This window comes from Pleurodeles waltl, chromosome 3_1 (genome assembly GCF_031143425.1).
Source record: "Pleurodeles waltl isolate 20211129_DDA chromosome 3_1, aPleWal1.hap1.20221129, whole genome shotgun sequence".
In the NCBI taxonomy this organism is placed as follows: domain Eukaryota; kingdom Metazoa; phylum Chordata; class Amphibia; order Caudata; family Salamandridae; genus Pleurodeles; species Pleurodeles waltl.
The window spans coordinates 15,769,092-15,793,533 of record NC_090440.1 but is presented as its reverse complement, the minus strand read 5'-3'; the positions used below and the strand labels follow the sequence as shown (position 1 = coordinate 15,793,533).

The window sequence follows — 24,442 nt, the reverse complement described above, 5'->3', positions numbered from 1 at the left end:
AGCTGCAGGCTTTCACCCCGGTTGTGCGTAGATTCTGATCTAGATCATTAGTAGTCAGTAACCCACTCGTTCTACGTTGAATTCCTAGTTTCAGCCAAGAGTGCACTCTCCGTTTCCGAGTATGCCTATCAGCACTCATTAGGGTGTAATTCTTACAGAATCAGTTTTTCTTAAACTATTCACACCTTTTTGCATTTCTTTTCCTCTTTCCCAGTGAAGATGCAGAAACAAACTCCAACTGCAGCGAAGGGCAAAGTTCTTCTCCCAGCAAGCCTACAGATGTCCTTTTTGTCAGGAAAGTGGGGGCCTTCGTCGACAAACCTTCACCTCAGGTAAAGGAAAAACATGGTTCAATGTCCACCTGTCTAAACCTCAGAAAATAGACATGCTCCTTGAAGAACGCTTTTCACTTTATTCTGATAATTGTTTTGTTGAACAAGTACTTTAAGGGGCACAGCTGTGTTTAATTATAAAAGTGCTCTGGAGAACACCCCAGTTCGATTTTTGTTCACTTATTTCTGTTTTCAAGAGGGTCTTTCTAACTTAACAATTTGACTTCCATAAATGTGTGATGATACCAGGCGATAAAGGTAATCTGAACCTACCTAAGTGTGAGATGTGAACCTCCTCCCCCCCCCCATTTAGTTTTTTCGCTTGCTGCTGCTTTTGTTCTAGCCTGAGTCAACTTTACCACTTTACTGGAGTCCACACAATCTGCTGTTTCCTACAGCCCTTCTCTCATTGGGGCTGCCAAGCAGCTACTAGCAGGCCAGTCCTCACGTTTGTGAGGCACTTACGTCCGTGTACAGTCTGGACAGAGACGCTTGGCCACATGCTCTGGAGCCAGTCTCATACGTGTAATTCATCTCATTGGTGTGATTTATTCTATTACTGTCCATTGTTTCTGTACGCTGTAGGATGTCTGCGCTCATTTCGGGTGATAAACTTGGATTTGCTGTTTTCTTTAAGGCTTGACACAATCATTTGGGATCCTGTACTAGAGAGGGAATCAATGCTGACCTCTAACCTCAGTTCTAATGGATTCTGACAGATTCCTCACCTTTAGAATAATCCAAGGTGCGAGGCTGGATCTAGATTTCTTTCAGCAGTTGCTCCAGCAGATGGTGGCGTCTGATTCCTTGACTACCTCGCACTCCATGTGTAGCGTTGAAGCAGACCTGCATATGGATGACACCCCTGGGTGCTGGTGTCAGGGTTTTGTTTTTTTGCAACCTTCAACTTGAATGTAAAATTTCTCTCCAGACTGTGTTGGTTCTATTTACACAGTCCAAGAAAAGACAGTGTGCCTGGAAAAACACTCTCCACAGCGATAGCAGGTTTTTATGATGTACTGTGACTGCAGGAACCAACGTCAGTCACGGATCCACGAGACATACGTCCCTGGTGTTTCGGTTCTGGTCACAACTTGAAATCATGTGTCAATAGTGCACTGATGCAGGAAGTGGGAAGCAAAATACTGTCACCAAGCTCAAGAGAAGGTCACACTTGCAGCACTAGTCCAGATTCAGCTACAAATTAGAGGCCCTTCCTCTGTCAGATCATGTTTCTGGTTGAAGTCCTCAGGTAAGTCAAAGTCTAAAGTGTCCCACAAGCACCAGAGGAACAGAATTCTTCCCACTCTCTCCACACAACCAAGTGAGAAAGTGTGTGATCAGTTATGCAAAGGTCCTACCCCACTGGCTTCTTCAAGCTTCCAAGCCCACATGAGGCTAGTCCTGGTGCGCCCAAGCTTCCAGGCAGTCATCTACCCCACAGCGAATTGAGACCTTTAAAGAGGCCCTGCTGCAAATGTTCAAGATGATGCCAGCTTCCTCTGGAGTGCCTGCAGGCCCCATGGAGCTGTGGGGCCCGCCAGTCGCACTTCAGCCAGCAGGCTGCTCCTTGGTGCCAACCGACCCAACTGAGCGTCTTTCTGACCCACTGATCCACTACAGCTCCTGGGGCCATGATAGTCCATGCACATAAAACAAAAATGCTCCCGTTAGAAATGTTCGAAAAAGTAAATGGATTGTGGGAGGTTGGTGTCGAGAAGGTTCAATCAGTTGCAAAGAATTGGTACATAATTGTCTGTGCACACATTCACTGCGAACTCCTGCCTTCACAGTCCAGTCCGGGCTATTTTGCCAATTCAGTTTTGCAGTACCTTTTGATTTGAGAGCATTCCTTAGGCCCTCTAACGTTTTTTTTAGAGGTACTGCTGGGATACCTATTCTAAAAGTAAGTAATCTGTGATTAGAAGTATCCTTCAGAAGGGCAAGTTACTTAGGTCCAGTAACTTTCTTTGTGGTGTATACTCTAACTGCAGCTCTGTGTAGCTTACATCTGCATATCTTAAAAAGGTCACAGGTTAGTTTTTTACCCACTTTTGCCTTCAATTTGTCATGACTGATCCGTGTGTGATTGTGCAGAAGAGGTCACAATAGAAACTGAAGTCAGCACGCCCGGCGTAGTGCCTCTATGCAGCTCCCCTTCTTTCCGCAAGTGTGAGCGATTGCTTTAATGAACTCTAATTCAGCCTTGTGTCAGAGATTATTCTAAGGTGAGGAATCTACAATTAGATAGAGCATCCACCAGAAAGAGTATGTTCGATGGCATCTGTCGCTGTAGATACGCATGTTCTGCAATAGCTCGCCATCTGGTGTTGGGCCGGAGTGTTACAAGTTGTTTTTCTTCGAAGAAGTCTTTCGAGTCACGGGACCGAGTGACTCCTCCTTTTGTCTCCATTGCGCATGGGCGTCGACTCCATCTTCGATTGTTTTTTTTCCCCCATCGGGTTCGGACGTGTTCCTGTCGCTCCGAGTTTCGGAACGAAAAATTAGCTAATTTCGGAAGATTTTCGTCGGTATTGTTGCGTTCGGGATCGGCGTACTTACATTCAACACCGCATCGAAGATCGAAGAGCTCCGGTGCCCTTCGGGGTAGTTTTTCGATCCTCCGTCGGGGCCTGGTCGGCCCGACCGCGTGCTGAAGAACGCCGATGGAACGGACCCCGTTTCGTTTCTGCCCCAAATGCCACAATAAATACCCCTACACAGACCAACACTTGGTCTGCAACCTGTGCCTGTCACCTGAGCACAGCGAAGACACCTGCGAGGCCTGTCGTGCGTTCCGGTCCCGAAAAACACTCCGAGACCGTCGAGCCAGAAGACTTCAGATGGCGTCCGCACCGACAGCCCAACGGGAGTTCGAGGAACAGGAAGAGGAAGGTACCTTCTCGATCCAAGACTCAGACTCCGAAGGATTCGACGATACACAAACCGTGAGTAAGACGTCGAAAACCACACAGAGAAACATTTACAAGGCCCAGGGGACGCCACTGCCACCAGGCCATGGCTCGACCCATAAATTCGGTGACCGACCGTCGGCACCGAAAAAGGCCCAAACAGTGCCGAGATCGTCCGACTCCGGTCGAGACACCGGCACGCAGCCTTCTCGGGACCGAGAAAGTGCTGGAGACAAGCCTCGACACCGAAATGCCGGTGTGGACACGGCTCGACGCCGAGACAGCGGCACCGAAACAGATCGACGCCGAGAGGTTTCGGCCCCGAAAAGGAAAAAAGTCACCTCGGAGCCGAAAAAACACGCAGACAAAGTTTCGATGCCGAAACAAACTGCAAGCGACCCAGCTTCAGGCTCTTATACAGAAGAGCACTCGCTAACCTCCCAAATGCAGAAGCATAGGTTTGAGGAAGAGCTACAAGCAACTGATGTGGACCATACGCAAAAGCGTATCTTCATTCAGCAGGGGACAGGAAAAATAAGCACCCTTCCCCCCATTAGGAGAAAGAGGAGGTTGGAGTTCCAGACGGAACAAACACCACAACCAAAAGTGGTGAAAAGAGTTACACCACCACCCTCTCCTCCGCCCGTGATTGACGTTTCACCAGCACAAACTCCATCACACTCCCCAGCTCACACCATCATGAGCCAGGGTGACCAAGATCAGGACGCATGGGACCTATACGACGCCCCAGTGTCAGATAACAGCCCGGAGGCATACCCTACAAAGCCATCTCCACCAGAAGACAGCACCGCGTACTCTCAGGTGGTGGCTAGAGCAGCACAATATCACAATGTAAGCCTCCACTCAGAACAGGTCGAGGATGATTTCTTGTTCAACACACTCTCCTCCACCCACAGCTCATACCAAAGCCTGCCTATGCTCCCTGGTATGCTCCGGCACGCAAAAGACATATTTAAGGAGCCGGTCAAAAGTAGGGCAATCACACCAAGGGTGGAAAAAAAGTATAAGCCGCCTCCTACGGACCCGGTTTTCATCACTACACAGCTGCCACCAGACTCTGTTGTTGTAGGAGCAGCTAGGAAAAGGGCCAACTCCCACACATCTGGAGATGCACCACCCCCAGATAAAGAAAGCCGCAAGTTCGATGCAGCTGGCAAAAGAGTCGCAGCACAAGCTGCAAACCAGTGGCGCATCGCGAACTCCCAGGCACTACTTGCGCGCTATGACAGAGCCCACTGGGACGAGATGCAACATCTCATCGAACATCTGCCCAAGGACTTACAAAATAGGGCAAAGCAAGTGGTCGAGGAAGGACAGACCATTTCCAACAACCAGATCCGCTCCTCCATGGACGCTGCAGATACAGCTGCACGGACAATTAATACATCTGTAACTATCAGAAGGCATGCATGGCTCCGAACGTCTGGATTTAAACCAGAGATTCAACAAGCAGTTCTCAATATGCCTTTTAATGAAAAAGAACTGTTCGGTCCAGAAGTGGACACAGCGATTGAGAAACTCAAAAAAGATACGGACACTGCCAAAGCCATGGGCGCACTCTACTCCCCGCAGAGCAGAGGGAATTACAGCACATTCCGTAAAACGCCCTTTCGAGGGGGGTTTCGAGGTCAAAGCACACAAGCCAGCACCTCACAAGCCACACCGTCCAGTTACCAGGGACAGTATAGAGGAGGTTTTCGGGGACAATATAGAGGAGGGCAATTCCCTAGAAATAGAGGAAGATTTCAAAGCCCCAAAGCCCCTACTACTAAACAGTGACTCACAGGTCACTCACCCCCTCCACACAACACCAGTGGGGGGAAGAATAGGTCATTATTACAAAGCATGGGAGGAAATCACTACAGACACTTGGGTTCTAGCAATTATCCAACATGGTTATTGCATAGAATTTCTACAATTCCCTCCAAACATACCACCAAAAGCACAAAATTTGACAACACACCATTCCAATCTCCTGGAGATAGAAGTGCAGGCACTATTGCAAAAGAATGCAATCGAATTAGTGCCAAACACACAAATAAACACAGGAGTTTACTCACTGTACTTTATGATACCAAAGAAGGACAAAACGCTGAGACCAATCCTAGACCTCAGAGTAGTGAACACTTTTCATCAAATCAGACCACTTCCACATGGTCACACTACAAGAAGTATTGCCATTGCTAAAACTGCACGACTACATGGCAACTTTAGACCTCAAGGATGCTTATTTCCATATACCAATACACCCATCGCACAGGAAATACCTAAGGTTTGTATTCAAAGGAATACATTACCAATTCAAGGTACTGCCTTTCGGATTAACAACCGCACCAAGAGTCTTTACCAAATGTCTAGCGGTAGTCGCAGCACACATAAGAAGGCAGCAGATACATGTGTTCCCATATCTAGACGACTGGCTAATCAAGGCCCATTCGTTAATAGAGTGCTCAAATCACACAAATCATATCATACAAACCCTCTTCAAACTAGGGTTCACCGTCAATTTCACAAAATCCAAAATTCTGCCACGCAAGGTACAACAATACCTGGGAGCCATAATAGACACATCAAAAGGAGTAGCCACTCCAAGTCCACAAAGAATTCAAAATTTCAACACCATCATACAACGCATGTATCCAACACAAAAGATACAAGCAAAGATGGTATTACAACTCCTAGGCATGATGTCATCATGCATAGCCATTGTCCCAAACGCAAGACTGCACATGAGGCCCTTACAACAATGCCTAGCATCTCAGTGGTCTCAAGCACAGGGTCACCTTCTAGATCTGGTGTTAATAGACCGCCAAACTTACCTCTCGCTTCTGTGGTGGAACAACATAAATTTAAACAAGGGGCGGCCTTTCCAAGACCCAGTGCCACAATACGTAATAACAACAGATGCTTTCATGACAGGGTGGGGAGCACACCTCGATCAACACAGCATACAAGGACAATGGAACGTACATCAAACAAAACTGCATATCAATCACCTAGAACTTCTAGCAGTTTTTCAAGCACTAAAAGCTTTCCAACCAATAATAGTTCACAAATACATTCTCGTCAAAACAGACAACATGACAACAATGTATTATCTAAACAAGCAGGGGGGGACGCACTCCACGCAGTTAAGCCTGCTAGCACAAAAAATTTGGCATTGGGCAATTCACAACCAAATTCGCCTAATTGCACAGTTTATACCAGGGATACAAAATCAACTCGCAGACAATCTCTCTCGAGATCACCAACAGGTCCACGAATGGGAAATTCACCCCCAAATTCTGAACACTTATTTCAAACTTTGGGGAACACCTCAGATAGACTTGTTTGCGACAAGGGAGAACGCAAAATGCCAAAACTTCGCATCCAGATACCCACACAAACAATCCCAAGGCAATGCCCTATGGATGAACTGGTCAGGGATATTTGCTTACGCTTTTCCTCCTCTCCCTCTCCTTCCTTACCTGGTAAACAAACTCAGTCAAAGCAAACTCAAACTCATATTGATAGCACCAACTTGGGCGAGGCAACCCTGGTACACAACGCTGCTAGACCTATCAGTGGTACCCTGCATCAAATTGCCCAACAGGCCAGATCTGTTGACACAGCACAACCAAAAGATCAGACACCCAGATCCAGCATCGCTGAATCTAGCAATCTGGCTCCTGAAATCCTAGAATTCGGGCACTTACAACTTACCCAAGAATGTATGGAAGTCATAAAACAAGCCAGAAGGCCATCCACCAGGCACTGCTATGCAAGTAAATGGAAGAGGTTTGTTTGCTACTGCCATATTAATCAAATACAACCATTACACACAACTCCAGAACATGTAGTGGGTTACTTGCTTCACTTACAAAAATCTAACCTAGCTTTCTCTTCCATTAAGATTCACCTTGCAGCAATATCTGCATACCTGCAAACTACCTATTCAACTTCCCTATATAAAATACCAGTCATTAAAGCATTCATGGAGGGCCTTAGGAGAATTATACCACCAAGAACACTACCTGTTCCTTCATGGAACCTAAATGTTGTCCTAACTAGACTTATGGGTCCACCTTTTGAACCCATGCACTCCTGCGACATACAGTTCCTAACCTGGAAGGTGGCATTTCTCATCGCCATTACTTCCCTAAGAAGAGTAAGCGAGATTCAGGCGTTTACTATACAGGAACCTTTTATACAACTACACAAAAATAAAGTCGTCCTAAGGACCAATCCTAAATTTTTGCCAAAGGTTATTTCACCGTTCCATCTAAATCAAACAGTGGAACTTCCAGTGTTCTTTCCACAGCCAGATACCGTAGCTGAAAGGGCACTACATACATTAGATGTCAAAAGAGCATTAATGTACTACATTGACAGAACAAAAAACATCAGAAAGACTAAACAACTCTTTATTGCATTTCAAAAACCTCACGCAGGAAACCCAATTTCAAAACAAGGTATAGCCAGATGGATAGTTAAATGCATCCAAATCTGCTACCTTAAAGCTAAACGACAGCTGCCCATTACACCAAGGGCACACTCAACCAGAAAGAAAGGTGCTACCATGGCCTTTCTAGGAAACATCCCAATGCAAGAAATATGTAAGGCAGCCACATGGTCTACGCCTCACACATTCACCAAGCACTACTGTGTAGACGTGTTATCCGCACAACAAGCCACAGTAGGTCAAGCCGTATTAAGGACATTATTTCAGACTACTTCCACTCCTACAGGCTGATCCACCGCTTTTGGGGAAATAACTGCTTACTAGTCTATGCAGAACATGCGTATCTACAGCGACAGATGCCATCGAACTGAAAATGTCACTTACCCAGTGTACATCTGTTCGTGGCATCAGTCGCAGTAGATTCGCATGTGCCCACCCGCCTCCCCGGGAGCCTGTAGCAGTTTGGAAGTTACCTTCAATTATTTATATATGTATCATCTCAACCTTAAATAGGTGCATACTTAGTCACTCCATTGCATGGGCACTATTACTACAATTCAACTCCTACCTCACCCTCTGCGGGGAAAAACAGTCGAAGATGGAGTCGACGCCCATGCGCAATGGAGACAAAAGGAGGAGTCACTCGGTCCCGTGACTCGAAAGACTTCTTCGAAGAAAAACAACTTGTAACACTCCGGCCCAACACCAGATGGCGAGCTATTGCAGAACATGCGAATCTACTGCGACTGATGCCACGAACAGATGTACACTGGGTAAGTGACATTTTCATTCCTACATAAGAAGCTTGTTTTCCTTCAGGGCGTCTCTGGTGTTAATCATATGCTCTGAAAAGTTCTGCTTGTGTGGGATTTTAGAACACTTCTTCCGAAGTATACATTCTTGTGTTACATATTCGCCTGACCGCATAAAGGCCACATATTTTTATGTGGCAGAAAAAGAAATGTAGCAGTCTATAGTGTAGGCTGTATGTAGGAAGCTGGCATGGTGTGTGGTGGGTACCTAAGGTACTTACACCTTATACCAGGTCCAGGTACCCCCATTAGTGAAGTGTAGGCAGTGCCTAGAAGCCAGGCTCTCTAGGGGTAGCTGTGGATGAGCAGCCAAGGCTTATCTAGGAGACATGCAAAGCTCATGCAATACCACTGTAGTCACACAGCACTTACACACATGAAAGAAAACACTCAGTTGTACAAAAATAAAGGTACTTTATTTTAGTGACACAATACCAAAATTACTAAAGTAAACACACTAAATATATACACTGGTAGTCAGAAATAGTCATAGAAAAGGTTAGAAAACAGTACAAATAGCCATAAGCAATAGTGACCATGGGGGAGCACAAACCATATACTAAAACAATGGAATGCGAACACAGGACTCCCACATAGGTAAGTGGAATAGGTAGAGGGGAGCTGGGAGTACTAGAAAACCACAGAGGTAAGAACCACAGTACCTTCCTCCCCTCCCCCAAAGGGACCATAAAAGCAGGATTAAATCACTGGAATTTCCCCAAACCACCCAAAAGGAAGGAAGAGAAGAAAAGACGACACCCAGGCAAGACTGCAAGAAAACCAGTGGTGGATTCCTGAAGAAAGAAGACCTGTGGGGAGAGGGGACCAAGTCCAAAAGTCACAGTGGAGTCCAGGAGGAGTAGGAGCTGCTACCCACCCAGCTGTGGATGCAGGAGTTGGTCTACTGTGAAGAACAACAGGTCAGCAGTGCAGCCCTGGAGCAGGAGAAGAGTTCCTGATAGATGCAGAAGATGACACGCTGGAGTGGAGATTGCAGACGGGTGTTGGCGCAAGAATTCCACAAGCAAGCCTTGGCAAAGGCAAACTCGCGTTTAGGGAAAAGTGGTGCTGCCAGGGACTAGCAAGGCCCAGGAAGACTCAACCCAGGAGGGGTGGTCACAGGGGATCCTCAGCGACACAGAAGACCCACAGGAGTCCCACAGGACGGGGACACAGAAGTTGCAGAAGGATCCCACGCAGCACTGCAGGAAGGGATCCCACCCTGCAGGAAGGGATCCCACCATGCGGGAGAACCACGCAGAGGGCTGTGCATAGCAGGAAGGAGTGCTGGGGACTGGAGGTACACGTCACTTGAAGATCTCTTGGAGGAGATGCAAGCAAGCCTTGGCAGCTCCAAGAAACGCGGTGCAAAGGGATACTGTTCTGCTTGGGAAAGCAAGGGCTTCCCTTCACCAAAGTTGGACAGCTGGCAGAGAGGACCAAAAGGACTACTCCGGACAACCACCCATGATGCAGGATCCACTCATCTCAGAATGATAGGAGATCAACGCTGCCGGTCGTCGTTGCAGCAAATGCCTGCGGACGCCGGGGAGTGACTCCTTCACTCCAAGGGAGATTCCATCTTTCTTCTAGTGCAGACTGAAGACACGCCACCGTCAGTGGATGCACAGCCGGTGGAAATATTGCAATTGCTGGCAGGAGGAACAATGTTGCAGAAGAGTTCTTCTTCTTGGAGGCAGCTTGTCGGGTCTTGGGGGTTCCATTTGCAGTTCCAGGGGCCAGAAGTCAAAGTGGAGGTTGCAGAGGACTCCTGCTGGAATCTTGCAAGCCGAATCTGAGGACCCACCCAAGAGAGAGACCCTAAATAGCCATTAAAGGGGGATTGGTCACCTAGCCCAGGTAAGCACCTATCAGGAGGGGGCTCTGACGTCACCTGCCTGGCCTGTCCACTCAGATGCTCCCAGAGGTCCCTGCCAACCTTGTAAACAAGATGGCAGAACCCCAGGGACCCCTGGAGGAGCTCTGAGCTCATCCCTGGGGTAGTGATGGACAGGGGAGTGGTCACTCCCCTTTCCATCGTCCAGTTTTGCGCCAGAGCAGGGACTGGGGTTTCCTGAACCGATGTTGACTGGTTTATGCATGGGGGGCACCAAATGTGCCCTTCAGAGCATACCAGGTGCTTGGGGAGGCTACCCCTCCCAAGCCAGTCACACCTATTTCCAAAGGGAGAGGGGGATACCTCCCTCTCCCAAAGGAAATAGGGATGGCAGCGGCTTGGGCTGCCTGGAAAACCTTGTAAGACTGGTGGTAGTAATGCTGGGGGTCCTCTAAGGAGCCCCCCCGAGTGCATGGAATCATACTTACAATACTTGCAACAGTATTGGGGTATGATTCCAACATGTTTGATACCAAACTTGCCCAAGTTCGGAGTTACCATTATGTAGCTGAACATAGGTAGTGATCAATGTCCAGTACACGTGTAAAATGACTTCCCCGCACTCACAAAGTCCAGGAAAATGGATCTGGAGCTTGTGGGGGCACCACTGCTTGTGCCGGGGTGCCCTCACACACAGGTACCTGCACCCTGCCCTCTGGGCTGAGAGGGCCTAGCATAGAGGTGACTTGCAGTGACCTGGTGTAGTGACCTGTAGTGAAAGCGCTTGCGTGCACCCGGTTCACGCAGACTGCAATGGCAGGCCTGCAGAACCCTTTGCATGGGCTCCCCATGGGTGGCAGAATAACTGCTGCAGCCCATAGGGATCCCCTGGTACCCAAATGGCCTGGGTACCTAGGTACCATATACTAGGGACTTACATTGAGGGACCAGTTTGCTAATTGTGGGAAGCAAAAGGTACAGTTACCAAGTTAGAAGGGAGAGAGCACAGACACTGGGGTCCTGCTTAGCAGGATCCCAGTGAACACCGTCAAATACACTGACAACAGGCAGAAATGGGGGTAACCATGCCAAGAAAGAGGGTACTTTCCTACACCGTATTTTTCAGTTCCATTAATTTGCTTTAAAAATGCATCATTTAAAACAGAAATGTCTCTACAACAGTAGATGACATTTAAAAAACCTCTTGTGCAAATCCTTTTTTTTTTTTTTTTTAAAGTAAATGTAGGGAAAACAGTAAGGGGAATGTGGCTGAAGAGGCTATTGTTAAGCTGAAAAGCTACAATGCACTTCTACGGGCTGCAAGCCCGCCAGTTGCTCATTATTGCCTGCAACTGCTTCAGTTGTGTTTTTCCAGGCCCTAGTGACAGGTTTCTAGAGCACTAAGCTCTGGCTTTTCAGCCTTTTGTTCTCTTGGAAAACCTTCCTGACATTTAAACTGAATCAACTGTCTTTTAGAGCTTAGGGTATTTTTCTGGTGTTTCATGGCAGGAAATAGTCTACTTTTGTCAGAAAATGTCATCTACTTTTGCGAGCTGTTCTGTTTATAACAGGAAGATGGCTAAGGCAGGTCTGTATGGCTTCTATATTCTCTGTCTTCCAAATTCTCACATCTCAGACAGACCCAAGCATTGCAAGATCTTCTCCAGATGAACGTGAGAAGATTCCTTTTCATGGACAGGACAAGAGGCAAAGACATCGAGGATCCCTCTCTGGCAGTGATGGGACAACTCTGGAGCAAGGAGCGTGTGTTCCCTTTACAACTATTCTTCATCCTGTCTCTGAGGGCTCCAGCAGAAGGAGATCCAAGAGGATACGTAAAAGGGAGAGGTGGCACTTTTCCAGGTTGACATCGAGAAGAGCTATTGCTCCTACATGTTCACCATCTAGAGCCAACTCATCATTGAAGCTGAGGTGACATTAGTCATCAGAACATCATGTGATATTGAAATGCATAGATCATACTCCTTCTGTAAAGAAAACTGCAGATCGGCTTACAGTAATGAAGGTGCAGAGACTTTCTTCGGAGTCAGACTCTGGATATTCCAGAGCCTACTCACCAATGAATACTCTATCCCAGTGGTGATTGCACACTCACCATCCCCGCCCCATTCGCCTTCCTGCTTCCCACCGCCTCCTGTTCTTCCTGTTTTTTGTCTTTGCCTCCACCAACACCAGTGATTTCTGTTGAGCGGTCCTCGCGTAGCTCCACCTATAGTTCCTCGGGAACCGCAGCCCTTACCTTCTCCTGTGGTGGTGCCTCTAGGGTATTCCAAGTCACCATCACATCATTCCAAACCTTGCCATAGGGTTAGGACAGGCTCACAGTCCGGCCATTGGTTCAGCCGCTTCGGACCAAGACATTCCTCCTCAAGGCGTTCTTCAAGATGCAGACAAAGTTCCAGATGCAAGTCATGCGCTCATTGGCCTTCTTCATCTTCGTCGCGGACTGGGAGGTACTGTACATTGACACATTTCCTCTGCATGTTCAACAGGTCCTTATCAGAGGGCCGAATAAACTCAATCTCCCTCTTCCGGCAGCTACATCAACTACTTAAATCATCTTCAAAACTGCATCAACTGGTCTCAAGAATATGCACAGCTTCAATTGAAGCAGCTCCTTCAAGATGTCGAAAGAAGTACAAGCCCCCGGACCAGTATCCACTGTTCCTCCTCATGGATCCTCCTAGTGTCTACATTATCGTCTCAGAAGTAGCACTCCACTGCTCTGTCATCAACTGTTCCACCAGATAAAGAAACATGTTGGGTTCTGTGATGCAACAAGTGTGAGGCACTTCTGCCTCTACAATAAAGACCGCAAGTGCCAGAGCCTTGTTGGATAGTTATAATGGGTTATTCTGACAGCCCTTACAGCTATCCATGAATGACCTATCCGGTGGATCAGTGTTGTAAAGAAATGGCTCCCTGTTGCAGTTACCCCCCACTTTTTGCCTGATACAGATTCTGACTTGACTGAGAAGTGTGCTGGGACCCTGCTAACCAGGCCCCAGCACCAGTGTTCTTTCACCTAAAATGTACCATTGTCTCCACAATTGGCACAGCCCTGGCACCCAGGTAAGTCCCTTGTAACCGGTACCCCTGGTACCAAGGGCCCTGATGCCAGGGAAGGTCTCTAAGGGCTGCAGTATGACTTATGCCACCCTAGGGACCCCTCACTCAGCACAGACACACTGCTTGCCAGCTTGTGTGTGCTGGTGGGGAGAAAATGACTAAGTCGACATGGCACTCCCCTCAGGGTGCCATGCCAACCTCACACTGCCTGTGGCATAGGTAAGTCACCCCTCTAGCAGGCCTTACAGCCCTAAGGCAGGGTGCACTATACCACAGGTGAGGGCATATGTGCATGAGCACTATGCCCCTACAGTATCTAAGCAAAACCTTAGACATTGTAAGTGCAGGGTAGCCATAAGAGTATATGGTCTGGGAGTCTGTCAAAAACGAACTCCACAGCTCCATAATGGCTACACTGAATACTGGGAAGTTTAGTATCAAACTTCTCAGAATAATAAACCCACACTGATGCCAGTGTTGGATTTATTAAAAAATGCACACAGAGGGCATCTTAGAGATGCCCCCTGTATTTTACCCAGTTGTTCAGTGCAGGACTGACTGGTCTCTGCCAGCCTGCTGCTGAGAGACGAGTTTCTGACCCCATGCGGTGAGAGCCTTTGTGCTCTCTGAGGCCATAAACAAAGTCTGCTCTGGGTGAAGGTGCTTCACACCTCCCCCTGCAGGAACTGTAACACCTAGCAGTGAGCTTCAAAGGCTCAAGCTTCGTGTTACAATGCCCCAGGGCACTCCAGCTAGTGGAGATGCCCGCCCCCTGGACACAGCCCCTACGTTTGGCGGCAAGTCCAGGATAGATAATGAGAAAAACAAGGAGGAGTCACTGGCCAGTCAGGACAGCCCCTAAGCTGAGGTGACTCTGACTTTTAGAAATCCTCCATCTTGTAGAAGGAGGATTCCCCCAATAGGAATAGGGATGTGCCCCCCCTCCCCTCAGGTAGGAGGCACAAAGAGGGTGTACCCACCCTCAAGGACAGTAGCCATTGGCTACTGCCTCCCAGACCTAAACACACCCCTAAATTCAGTATTTAGGGGCTCCCCAGAACCTAGGAACTCAGATTCCTGCATCTTACAGAAGAAGAGGACTGCTGAGCTGAAAAACCCCTGCTGAAGAAGAAAGAAGACACCAACTGCTTTGGCCCCAGTCCTACCGGCCTGTCTCCTGGCTTCTAAAGAAACCTGCTCCAGCGATGCTTTCCCCAGGACCAGCGACCTCTGAATCCTCAGAGAACTGCCCTGCTTCAAGAGGAACAAGAAACTCCCGAGGACAGCGGCCCTGTTCCAAAAAGACTGCAACTTTGTTTCAGAGGAGCAGATTTAAAGACCCCTGCAATCCCCGCAAGAAGCGTGAGACTTGCAACACTGCACCCTTCGACCCCGACTCGACTGGTGGAGAACCAACACCTCAGGGAGGACCCTCCGGCGACTCCAAGACCGTGAGTAACCAAAGTTGTCCCCCCTGAGCCCCCACAGCGACGCCTGCAGAGGGAATCCCGAGGCTCCCCCTGACCGCGACTGCCTGACTCTAAAATCCAGACGGCTGGAAAAGACCCTGCACCCGCAGCCCCCAGCACCTGAAGGATCGGAACTCCAGTGCAGGAGTGACCCCCAGGAGGCCCTCTCCCTTGCCCAGGTGGTGGCTACCCCGAGGAGCCCCCCCCTTGCCTGCCTGCACCGCTGAAGAGACCCCTTGGTCTCCCATTGATTTACATTGGAAACCCGACGCTTGTTTCTGCACTGCACCTGGCCGCCCCAGTGCCGCTGAGGGTGTACTTTTTGTGTGAGCTTGTGTCCCCCCCGGTGCCCTACAAAACCCCCCTGGTCTGCCCTCCGAAGACGCGGGTACTTACCTGCTGGCAGACTGGAACCGGGACACCCCCTTCTCTCCATTGAAGCCTATGCGTTTTGGGCACCACTTTGAACTATGCACCTGACCGGCCCTGAGCTGCTGGTGTGGTAACTTTGGGGTTGCTCTGAACCCCCAACGGTGGGCTACCTTGGACCCAAACCTGAGACTTGTAAGTGATTTACTTACCTGACAAAAACTAACAAAAACTTACCTCCCCAGGAAACGTGAGGGGTGCGGCAGGTACATCTACAGCTCATGGCTACTGTAGGGCCTTGCCGCAATCATCCTGCTTCACCCACAGGTCTTAAACCCCAGGCTCAGCAAGGGATTCTCAATCTGCCTTTCCCAGGAAACAACTTGCTTGGCTGTCGTGCAGTGATGTCCAGAATGGTAACGAAGGTGAAAACCTTGTGAGTGGTGTGCCTTGAAAAAAATGAAGTAGGCGAAGGCACACTACTATGGGATGTAAGATCACTACTCTTTCCCAGAGGTTTCAAAATCCTCAGTGGCTGCAGCACCAAAGACAGTCCTAATACCAGCAAAGGCGCTAGTCCAGTCATTGAGGAGGGCACAGACCATCTGCACCAGCCAGTACACGTGTGGATGAAACAAAGCAGTGACTCTCGGCATCAATCAAGAAGAGTAAAACAGAACATAACGTGTGTTTGTAAAGTGCACGTTCACCCAGAAGGGTATCTTGGTGCTGAATAACAGATGTTTATTGTTACCCAACTCAGTGGTACTCATGTTATCGACCTCAGAAGGGTGAAAGGCCCACCGGGATCTGAAGGTCTCGGTGTATTATAAGTTTAACATACAACTGGAGTTTTTTCTTATGCTGTGGGTATCATTTAAACTTTTTTTTTACTATCCCTTACTGCTAGGTTTTTCACTGCGGTAAGGGAGAGTAAAAATTGGCCATTCAACTGTCCACTCTAAATTAGATGGTCAAACCTCCAACGGCCCTTACTTCGTCACAGCAGTATGTCGGTAACTGAGTACTACTGGTCACTGACATACTTTAGGTATCCCGTCTGTAAATCAGGCAGGTGGACTTCAGTTTGGCAGAGAGGGTACTCCATCACTGGTGCAAAAGAGAATCCTCTCAACCAAACTCCAAATCAGCTTCTTGGTCTGGGTAATCGAAAGCACATTCAACCAGGGTTAAAGCAGCTACCGTTGCACTAATGAGGAATTAACCCTATTTCCGAGATCAGCGAAGCAGCTAACGGAAGAGATGTTCACACCTTTGTGTTGAGCAGTGGTCTTGATTCAGATACTGGAACAGCTGCACAAGTGGAGCACGCCGCCTTGAGAAATCTTGGTGACTGTATCCTAAGTTACCAGTTCTCCGTCCCCTGCGGTTGATGGGATGGGCTCGCCATTCTGTTCAGTGCTTTTGACTCTCAATGGAGAAGGGAAGGTTTCTTACCTGTGATCCGACTTCTCCTTCAGGTGAATCTCCATTAAATCTCAAGCTACCTCACTCATTCCAGTGGAAGTGAAAATGATGAATGTGCTGTATGTAGTCCTATCTCTTACCGACATGTAGAAAGTACTCGAGTATCTGCCACCTACAGGGCATGATGGGATACTGGCGGGCTTGCGCTCTTAAAGGTGCAGTGTCTCCTCTCAGTGCACTTTTCCTTTCACTTACTTGACAAATGGTTTCTGAAAGAGGTTATTTTAATGTCAGATATTGTTCTAGGGACATTTCTGTTATTACATGTATTTTTAAAACTAAACAATGGAACTGGCCAATAAGGACTAAATTATAGGCTTGCACATTATTTTTTGTGTACTATTAAAAAAAAAAAATATCCTGGTCTTCCAAAAGTAAATCAGCAATACAGCACAGAAAGGTAGACTATGGGGGAAGTGCTCTGGACACCCACATGTGGGCAGGGCTATTCAGTACTTATCATTTCAGTGGAGATTGCCCTAAGAGAGAAGTAGGATTACCGTGAAGAGGCCGTCCTCCTTTTCCACCATGAGTGTCTTCATTGAGTTTATGAACAGCCATCCTCCTTCCAGCGTACCAGGAAAATGGACCTGGGTGTCCAGTCAAGATCCGAACGCATTTTTCCAGCGGCAGCTGCCTCTTCGGAGCCCTCTAGCATCAGGGACTTTTATACATGATGCCTTACAGACCTAATGCCTTTTGTGTCCTGGTACAGCTGTGGGCCTTATGCCTTTTTCGTTTTTTTCATTGCAATTAATCAGTAAGAAAGTGCTCATTTTTGTCGGGTCAGACTTTTGATTAGTTACCTTTGACTGTGTTCCTTTTTTAGACACATCTTTGTTAAATTAATCTAATGAACTCTTCGGACGTGCTTTACAACCCTGCATATTAGCAGAAATATTCTATGTTTTAGACTTCAATGAAGAATTCCCATGAACGACAATCACAAGGGAAATATTTTTATTTTGCGTTGTTTGTATTCTGACTCAGACGGTAGCTGAACACTCAGTACAGAGTTTTGTGCTAGAGTTTGTGTACTGGTGCCCTCTGGCCTCTCGTCTGTCTTGTAAGCACTTCACAGCTTTCACAAGATAACCCACAGGCTACACAACGCCTTTTTGTTGGCACCTGATGTAATGGTTTTGGAAGTGACGGGATTCACTGCATCTCTGTTTTATTTTCAGGTGACCTACGCCAGCACGGATATCCCCTTTTCCATGTTTGTAACCAAAAGCGGCGAGCCAGTGCTAGCAGACTGCATGGTGAGACGAAAACCTTCCGCGAAACAGCGCGTGCTCATGTTTCTTTTGTTGCTCCATTCGTTGTGGTGGTTAATATTTGTACCAAATGAGTCAAATAGTTAAGTTTCTTCTTCCAGGAGCTCGCATATGACAAACCTCATTCATTCTGCACAGTACAGAGTCAGTCCGGGACCATTTACCCTGGCACGTCTGCAGCTGTGATGATCAGTTGTGCATTGGAAAAAATACACTTAGTAGAATTTAGAGCCTTCTGAGAAACTTTCTCCAGTCAGAGCTCTGGCCATTTTGAATACACTTTCCCCTCTTTCTCAAGTCACATTTTCCTCTCTGTCCGTCCCTCCAGCCATGAAATGCTTTTTCGGTATGTCTCGTGTTTTTTTTGTTTTCTTTTTATAGTATTAATGGTGAAAACGTTGGTGGAAGTGTGCGTTTGTTTTTTTCGTGTGGGCAGCGTATTAATTTCTGAATGGTGTCAATGCAAACTGCATACTTGCATGCTTCCTAAAACATGAGCTGTAATAACAAATCTATCTATGAATTTGTGTCGTTCTTTCACACCCTCTCGTAACCCTGGTATACGTGACATATACTTTATTGGTAAGAAACAAGACATTCTTGGTAATAAATGTCTGACCTCTGGTGTTTATTATGCAGGTGAAAGCACCAGACTCCCCAGAGGAAGTCTCTCCGCTTCCCGGCAGCCTGCAGAGCTCCAGTAATAGCAGCGGCAATGTGCAGGATGACTTTGTCATGGTGGACTTCGTAAGTGTGACAACCTCCTGATTTGTGACTGGGGCTGGGTGGTTGGCCAGCATCAAGAGGGAACAGCTTCTTCTCATCTGAACTGTAATGTCTGATATCTTAGAACTGTCTTACCTTCCCCCTTGATAGGAAAGTGTCTGTGCATTTGTGAAGTGAAACCTAACCAGGGTTTACATCTCCTACAGGTTAACTGTTGTGATCAAGATCTAAGTTAAACCTTACCCTGAGAACTTGGCTGACTGTATAGTTTCTTTCCTTGGGAATTTCAGCATTAATTTGGTTGCACAAAAGTAGTGTTCCAGCATGGTTCTCATTTGGAAGACACAAACACTGAAGTCTTCAATGTTTTCAGAGTGACACTGACAACAAGCATGTCATCTTTACATTGTCTCGCAACGTAATTTGAAGATGATATCAGTGAGATTGAGAAATTACTTAAAAAAATGTTTTTCATTTTCATAGTAACAATGCATGATACAACTCAGTACTCTGGGATATTTCATACACAGCACAGTAAGAACGGAAAATCACCTGTATATGTAGATAACCCTCTTCATAGATGAGTTTACCATAGTAAGCCATCTTTTTACATCCATTCCCCCTGGTGGCAACCAAGGTTCCCTTTTATTATTTTGACATCTGTGCAGCAATGACATTTTTACATACAACTCGTTTTGTGAGGATTTAAAAAAAGGCTTTTGTGGCCTTCAACTACAACTTTTGTGTTGAAAAAAGTACTAAATTGTACATTTCGAATCATGCTTTCCTACTCTGAGATTACAAACCACATATTTCATAGCTCATTCTGAAGGGGCTTAGAAAATTGCTCAAAACGTTCAATATTCAAATAATCCCTTTTCTACAGGAGAGTGATTACTTGTAAAGAGTAAATTATTTGTCAGGGGCACGATTTAACTTGTTTGTGGCACAGTAGAAATTAGCGTATTGTCACTTGGAACTCGTGAAGACACTAACTGTGCAGGTAATGTCCATTGGGATGGCATGGGCAGCAAAAAAACGATGGATTTAGGCCCGGATCACTGTACTGGGGGGTGAATGTTTGACAATGTTCAGCATTCCGTCCATCACTTGTTGTTTTTGCTTTGTCGCCCTAAGTGGGAAGGGTATGCTCAGACGTGGGTCCCGTGCTTCCCATGCCACTGGATTCAAGCTAGCCTGGCTGATGAGGGGTGAAACCCCGAAACCGGTCCCAGGATGCTTGTTTCCAGTCCAGGGAAGACCTGGCCTAGCAGTTCGGGCTGGACTGTTCCCATGGGGAACAGGGTCAAGACTGATTTGCATATGGCTGGGTCCAAACTGGAATGGCATGGGCAGCAAAAAAACGATGGATTTAGGCCCAGATCACTGTACTGGGGGTGAATGTTTGACAATGTTCAGCATTCCGTCCATCACTTGTTGTTTTTGCTTTGTCGCCCTAAGTGGGAAGGGTACGCCCAGACGTGGGTCCCGTGCTTCCCATGCCACTGGATTCAAGCTAGCCTGGCTGATGAGGGGTGAAACCCCGAAACCGGTCCCAGGATGCTTGTTTCCAGTCCAGGGAAGACCTGGCCTAGCAGTTCGGGCTGGACTGTTCCCATGGGGAACAGGGTCAAGACTGATTTGCATATGGCTGGGTCCAAACTGGAATGGCATGGGCAGCAAAAAAACGATGGATTTAGGCCCAGATCACTGTACTGGGGGTGAATGTTTGACAATGTTCAGCATTCCGTCCATCACTTGTTGTTTTTGCTTTGTCGCCCTAAGTGGGAAGGGTATGCCCAGACGTGGGTCCCGTGCTTCCCATGCCACTGGATTCAAGCTAGCCTGGCTGATGAGGGGTGAAACCCCAAAACCGGTCCCAGGATGCTTGTTTCCAGTCCAGGGAAGACTTGGCCTAGCAGTTCGGGCTGGACTGTTCCCATGGGGAACAGGGTCAAGACTGATTTGCATATGGCTGGGTCCAAACTGGAATGGCATGGGCAGCAAAAAAACGATGGATTTAGGCCCAGATCACTGTACTGGGGGTGAATGTTTGACAATGTTCAGCATTCCGTCCATCACTTGTTGTTTTTGCTTTGTCGCCCTAAGTGGGAAGGGTATGCCCAGACGTGGGTCCCGTGCTTCCCATGCCACTGGATTCAAGCTAGCCTGGCTGATGAGGGGTGAAACCCCGAAACCGGTCCCAGGATGCTTGTTTCCAGTCCAGGGAAGACCTGGTCTAGCAGTTCGGGCTGGACTGTTCCCATGGGTCAAGACTGATTTGCATATGGCTGGGTCCAAACTGGAATGGCATGGGCAGCAAAAAAACGATGGATTTAGGCCCAGATCACTGTACTGGGGGTGAATGTTTGACAATGTTCAGCATTCCATCCATCACTTGTTGTTTTTGCTTTGTCGCCCTAAGTGGGAAGGGTATGCCCAGACGTGGGTCCCGTGCTTCCCATGCCACTGGATTCAAGCTAGCCTGGCTGATGAGGGGTGAAACCCCGAAACCGGTCCCAGGATGCTTGTTTCCAGTCCAGGGAAGACCTGGCCTAGCAGTTCGGGCTGGACTGTTCCCATGGGGAACAGGGTCAAGACTGATTTGCATATGGCTGGGTCCAAACTGGAATGGCATGGGCAGCAAAAAAACGATGGATTTAGGCCCAGATCACTGTACTGGGGGTGAATGTTTGACAATGTTCAGCATTCCGTCCATCACTTGTTGTTTTTGCTTTGTCGCCCTAAGTGGGAAGGGTATGCCCAGACGTGGGTCCCGTGCTTCCCATGCCACTGGATTCAAGCTAGCCTGGCTGATGAGGGGTGAAACCCCAAAACCGGTCCCAGGATGCTTGTTTCCAGTCCAGGGAAGACCTGGCCTAGCAGTTCGGGCTGGACTGTTCCCATGGGGAACAGGGTCAAGACTGATTTGCATATGGCTGGGTCCAAACTGGAATGGCATGGGCAGCAAAAAAACGATGGATTTAGGCCCAGATCACTGTACTGGGGGTGAATGTTTGACAATGTTCAGCATTCCGTCCATCACTTGTTGTTTTTGCTTTGTCGCCCTAAGTGGGAAGGGTATGCCCAGACGTGGGTCCCGTGCTTCCCATGCCACTGGATTCAAGCTAGCCTGGCTTATGAGGGGTGAAACCCCGAAACCGGTCCCAGGATGCTTGTTTCCAGTCCAGGGAAGACCTGGCCTAGCAGTTCGGGCTGGACTGTTCCCATGGGGAACAGGGTCAAGACTGATTTGCATATGGCTGGGTCCAAACTGGAATGGCATGGGCAGCAAAAAAACGATGGATTTAGGCCCAGATCACTGTACTGGGGGTGAATGTTTGACAATGTTCAGCATTCCGTCATTTCTGTGCATCTACCGTATGGGTCAATTAATGTTCATATGGAATTTGCTGCCTGTCATTCTAGTAGTCTTACGTTACTGTCTGAAGGATGTCTGCACAAGAGTTACTGTACCCCGGAATGTCTGACCTTCATTTATTGAGCATACATGTGCAACAGAATGCCTGTCTCTCACTTAGTGTTATATAACTCTTCTCCTTTCACCGTGTTCTATCTGCGTCCTCTTCTCTGTCCCTAAGTTGATGGTGGCTCAGATATTTTTCTCAGCAAGTAATTAAATTGACCAGCTTTTAAACCTAATAATGCTGGATCCTTCCTTCACCTAAGACTTGCCCTTTCCTACTCTTCATCTGTTATGTACTTGAGGCACTCTTCCTCCCAGGGTCTTTTAGCCTTTGGGATCCCCACTTCTACCTTCTTTAACACTCCATTTGGGTTAGTAGGAAATAACTTCGCCCAGAGCTCAAGCTAAACAGTGTTGTTAGTGTGTTACGTCTGGTGCTGTTTGCACCATCTTCGGTTAGTCGGTCTACCTCTCCCAGCTGGATCTCTTTATTGCGTTACCTCCATGTCTCTTCTTTTTCATCTTAAAGGTTTGTGGGAATTGTAGTTACTGGTCAAGCGCAAGTGGGGCCTCTTGTAGTAGCCTTTTCACTCTCTCTCACTCTGCTCATCTCCTATACTATATATCGATCTTTTTAGGTCTGCAAGTCCCCCATCATCAATTATTTCAAGTTTGTTCGTCCATGTGTACTCTTAAGAAGCTTCCTTCCAAGTTATATTGGTCGGCTAGCCAACCGACATGCTGCAGCTGTAAAACTATACAATATAGGTCGGCAACCCCGGTATGCACACACCCAGGGAATCTTCTTGATGTCTACTTTAACCCTGTTGTACTTCGGTGTGTGTACCAATAGACTCTGCAGTTGGTCCATCTCATTAAACATTTCTGCTGTTAGCAGGATTTAATCTCTCCTGGCAGAGACTATAAACAGGGAGCTCATTTGATGGCTATGGACATGAGCAGGGAAAACAGAAAAGAAGTTCAGTCGGTGGAGGAGATGGAGTTCACATCGAGACAGAGGAGGCTGAGGGAAAACACCAAGACTCTGGCACTGAGGAAATCATTCTAATTTCTAAGACTACATTGACCCATATTAAAAGCCAACGGAGCCATTAAAGGAAAAGGCATCCAGATTGCTGCCTAAAACGCCAAAGCCTTCTAGCGAGGAGATAGTCACACAAACTTAAGCCTTAAATGCCAAAATCATCTGCAGTCTAAGGAACAAAACATTCTTTCCATCCTAGCACTCAAAAAAAGTCATCAGTAAGGAATTGCTGAAAGCTGTTCGAGGAGGATCGAGTTTGAAAAGGGAAGTTGGGAAAGGCACTCTCAAAAGGGAAGCCAGCAAGGACCTCACCAATGTCAGGAGGAAGAAGAGGGCCTTGAACATCCAGACTGAACACTTCATGAAGAAGACGCCATGTCTCTTCGCAAGATACCGAAGCCTTCGGAGATGAAGAAGCAGAGGCAGAAGTCTTAAACATCGAAGGATGTCAAGCAGGAGGTAAAGACAGTTGAGGAACAACACCACTACTCACACCTAAACAGAGGTATTTGGTTTTGACCCACAAGATGGAGGAGACCTTGTGGGAAGATGTTAAAGCAGATGCCACCCAGGAGTAAGGGGTTATGTATCGCTCAATGCAATCTCTGAGTAACGTATCCATGTATCGTGGGGCTTTTGAAAGGGCTGCAGATGGCTTTGGAGTACAGATGGAGGTAGAAAATGAGGGTACCTGGTTTATTTTAGAGACAACTAAGCCCTGTTTACAGGAAGAATAAATATTTCTCCAGAATTGCATCTTTCATATATTCACAAGCTTGAATCATCCTCATCGTCGACATGGGAATCCCACAGTAGCCCCAAAATAGCAATTCAATACAAAACATAGCCTCAAGACTGTAACACAGACTGTTCAGTATTCTGTTCACATCATACAAAAGAATACATGCTTCAACCAGTCAGAGACAGTCAGTCTGAAGACTATACCCTGAGAGGCCACTATCCTTCAACCTTCTGTCGCACATCGTGTGAAGGAAGTCCTTTGAGCTCAACTCATTCTCCTTTTCAACTTGGACTTTGCTATTTGTAGCAATGTAGGTTTCTCACCTGTTGAATATTCCTCAGGTGTCAGACTGGCTCTGGAAATATTTAAAGTATCATCCCAACATGCCGGTGGGTGGCATCTATCCCAATGTCGTTCCTCCTTTGAATTGGTGTGCGGAATTGCAACTAGGTGT

The 24,442-nt window shown here is 47.4% G+C and overlaps 1 protein-coding gene across 7 annotated transcripts in view; it reads left to right on the top strand.

Annotated features, from left to right (window-relative positions):
* ATG13 (autophagy related 13) overlaps positions 1-24,442 on the top strand; it is a 401,206-nt gene that overhangs the window by 319,198 nt on the left and 57,566 nt on the right. For all 7 annotated transcript variants that reach the window (XM_069221706.1, XM_069221705.1, XM_069221704.1 and 4 more), the window contains 3 exons: positions 215-332; positions 17,956-18,033; positions 18,688-18,795. In XM_069221706.1, the coding sequence (XP_069077807.1) occupies positions 215-332; positions 17,956-18,033; positions 18,688-18,795 (304 nt within the window). The remainder of the gene's footprint in view (positions 1-214; positions 333-17,955; positions 18,034-18,687; positions 18,796-24,442) is intronic.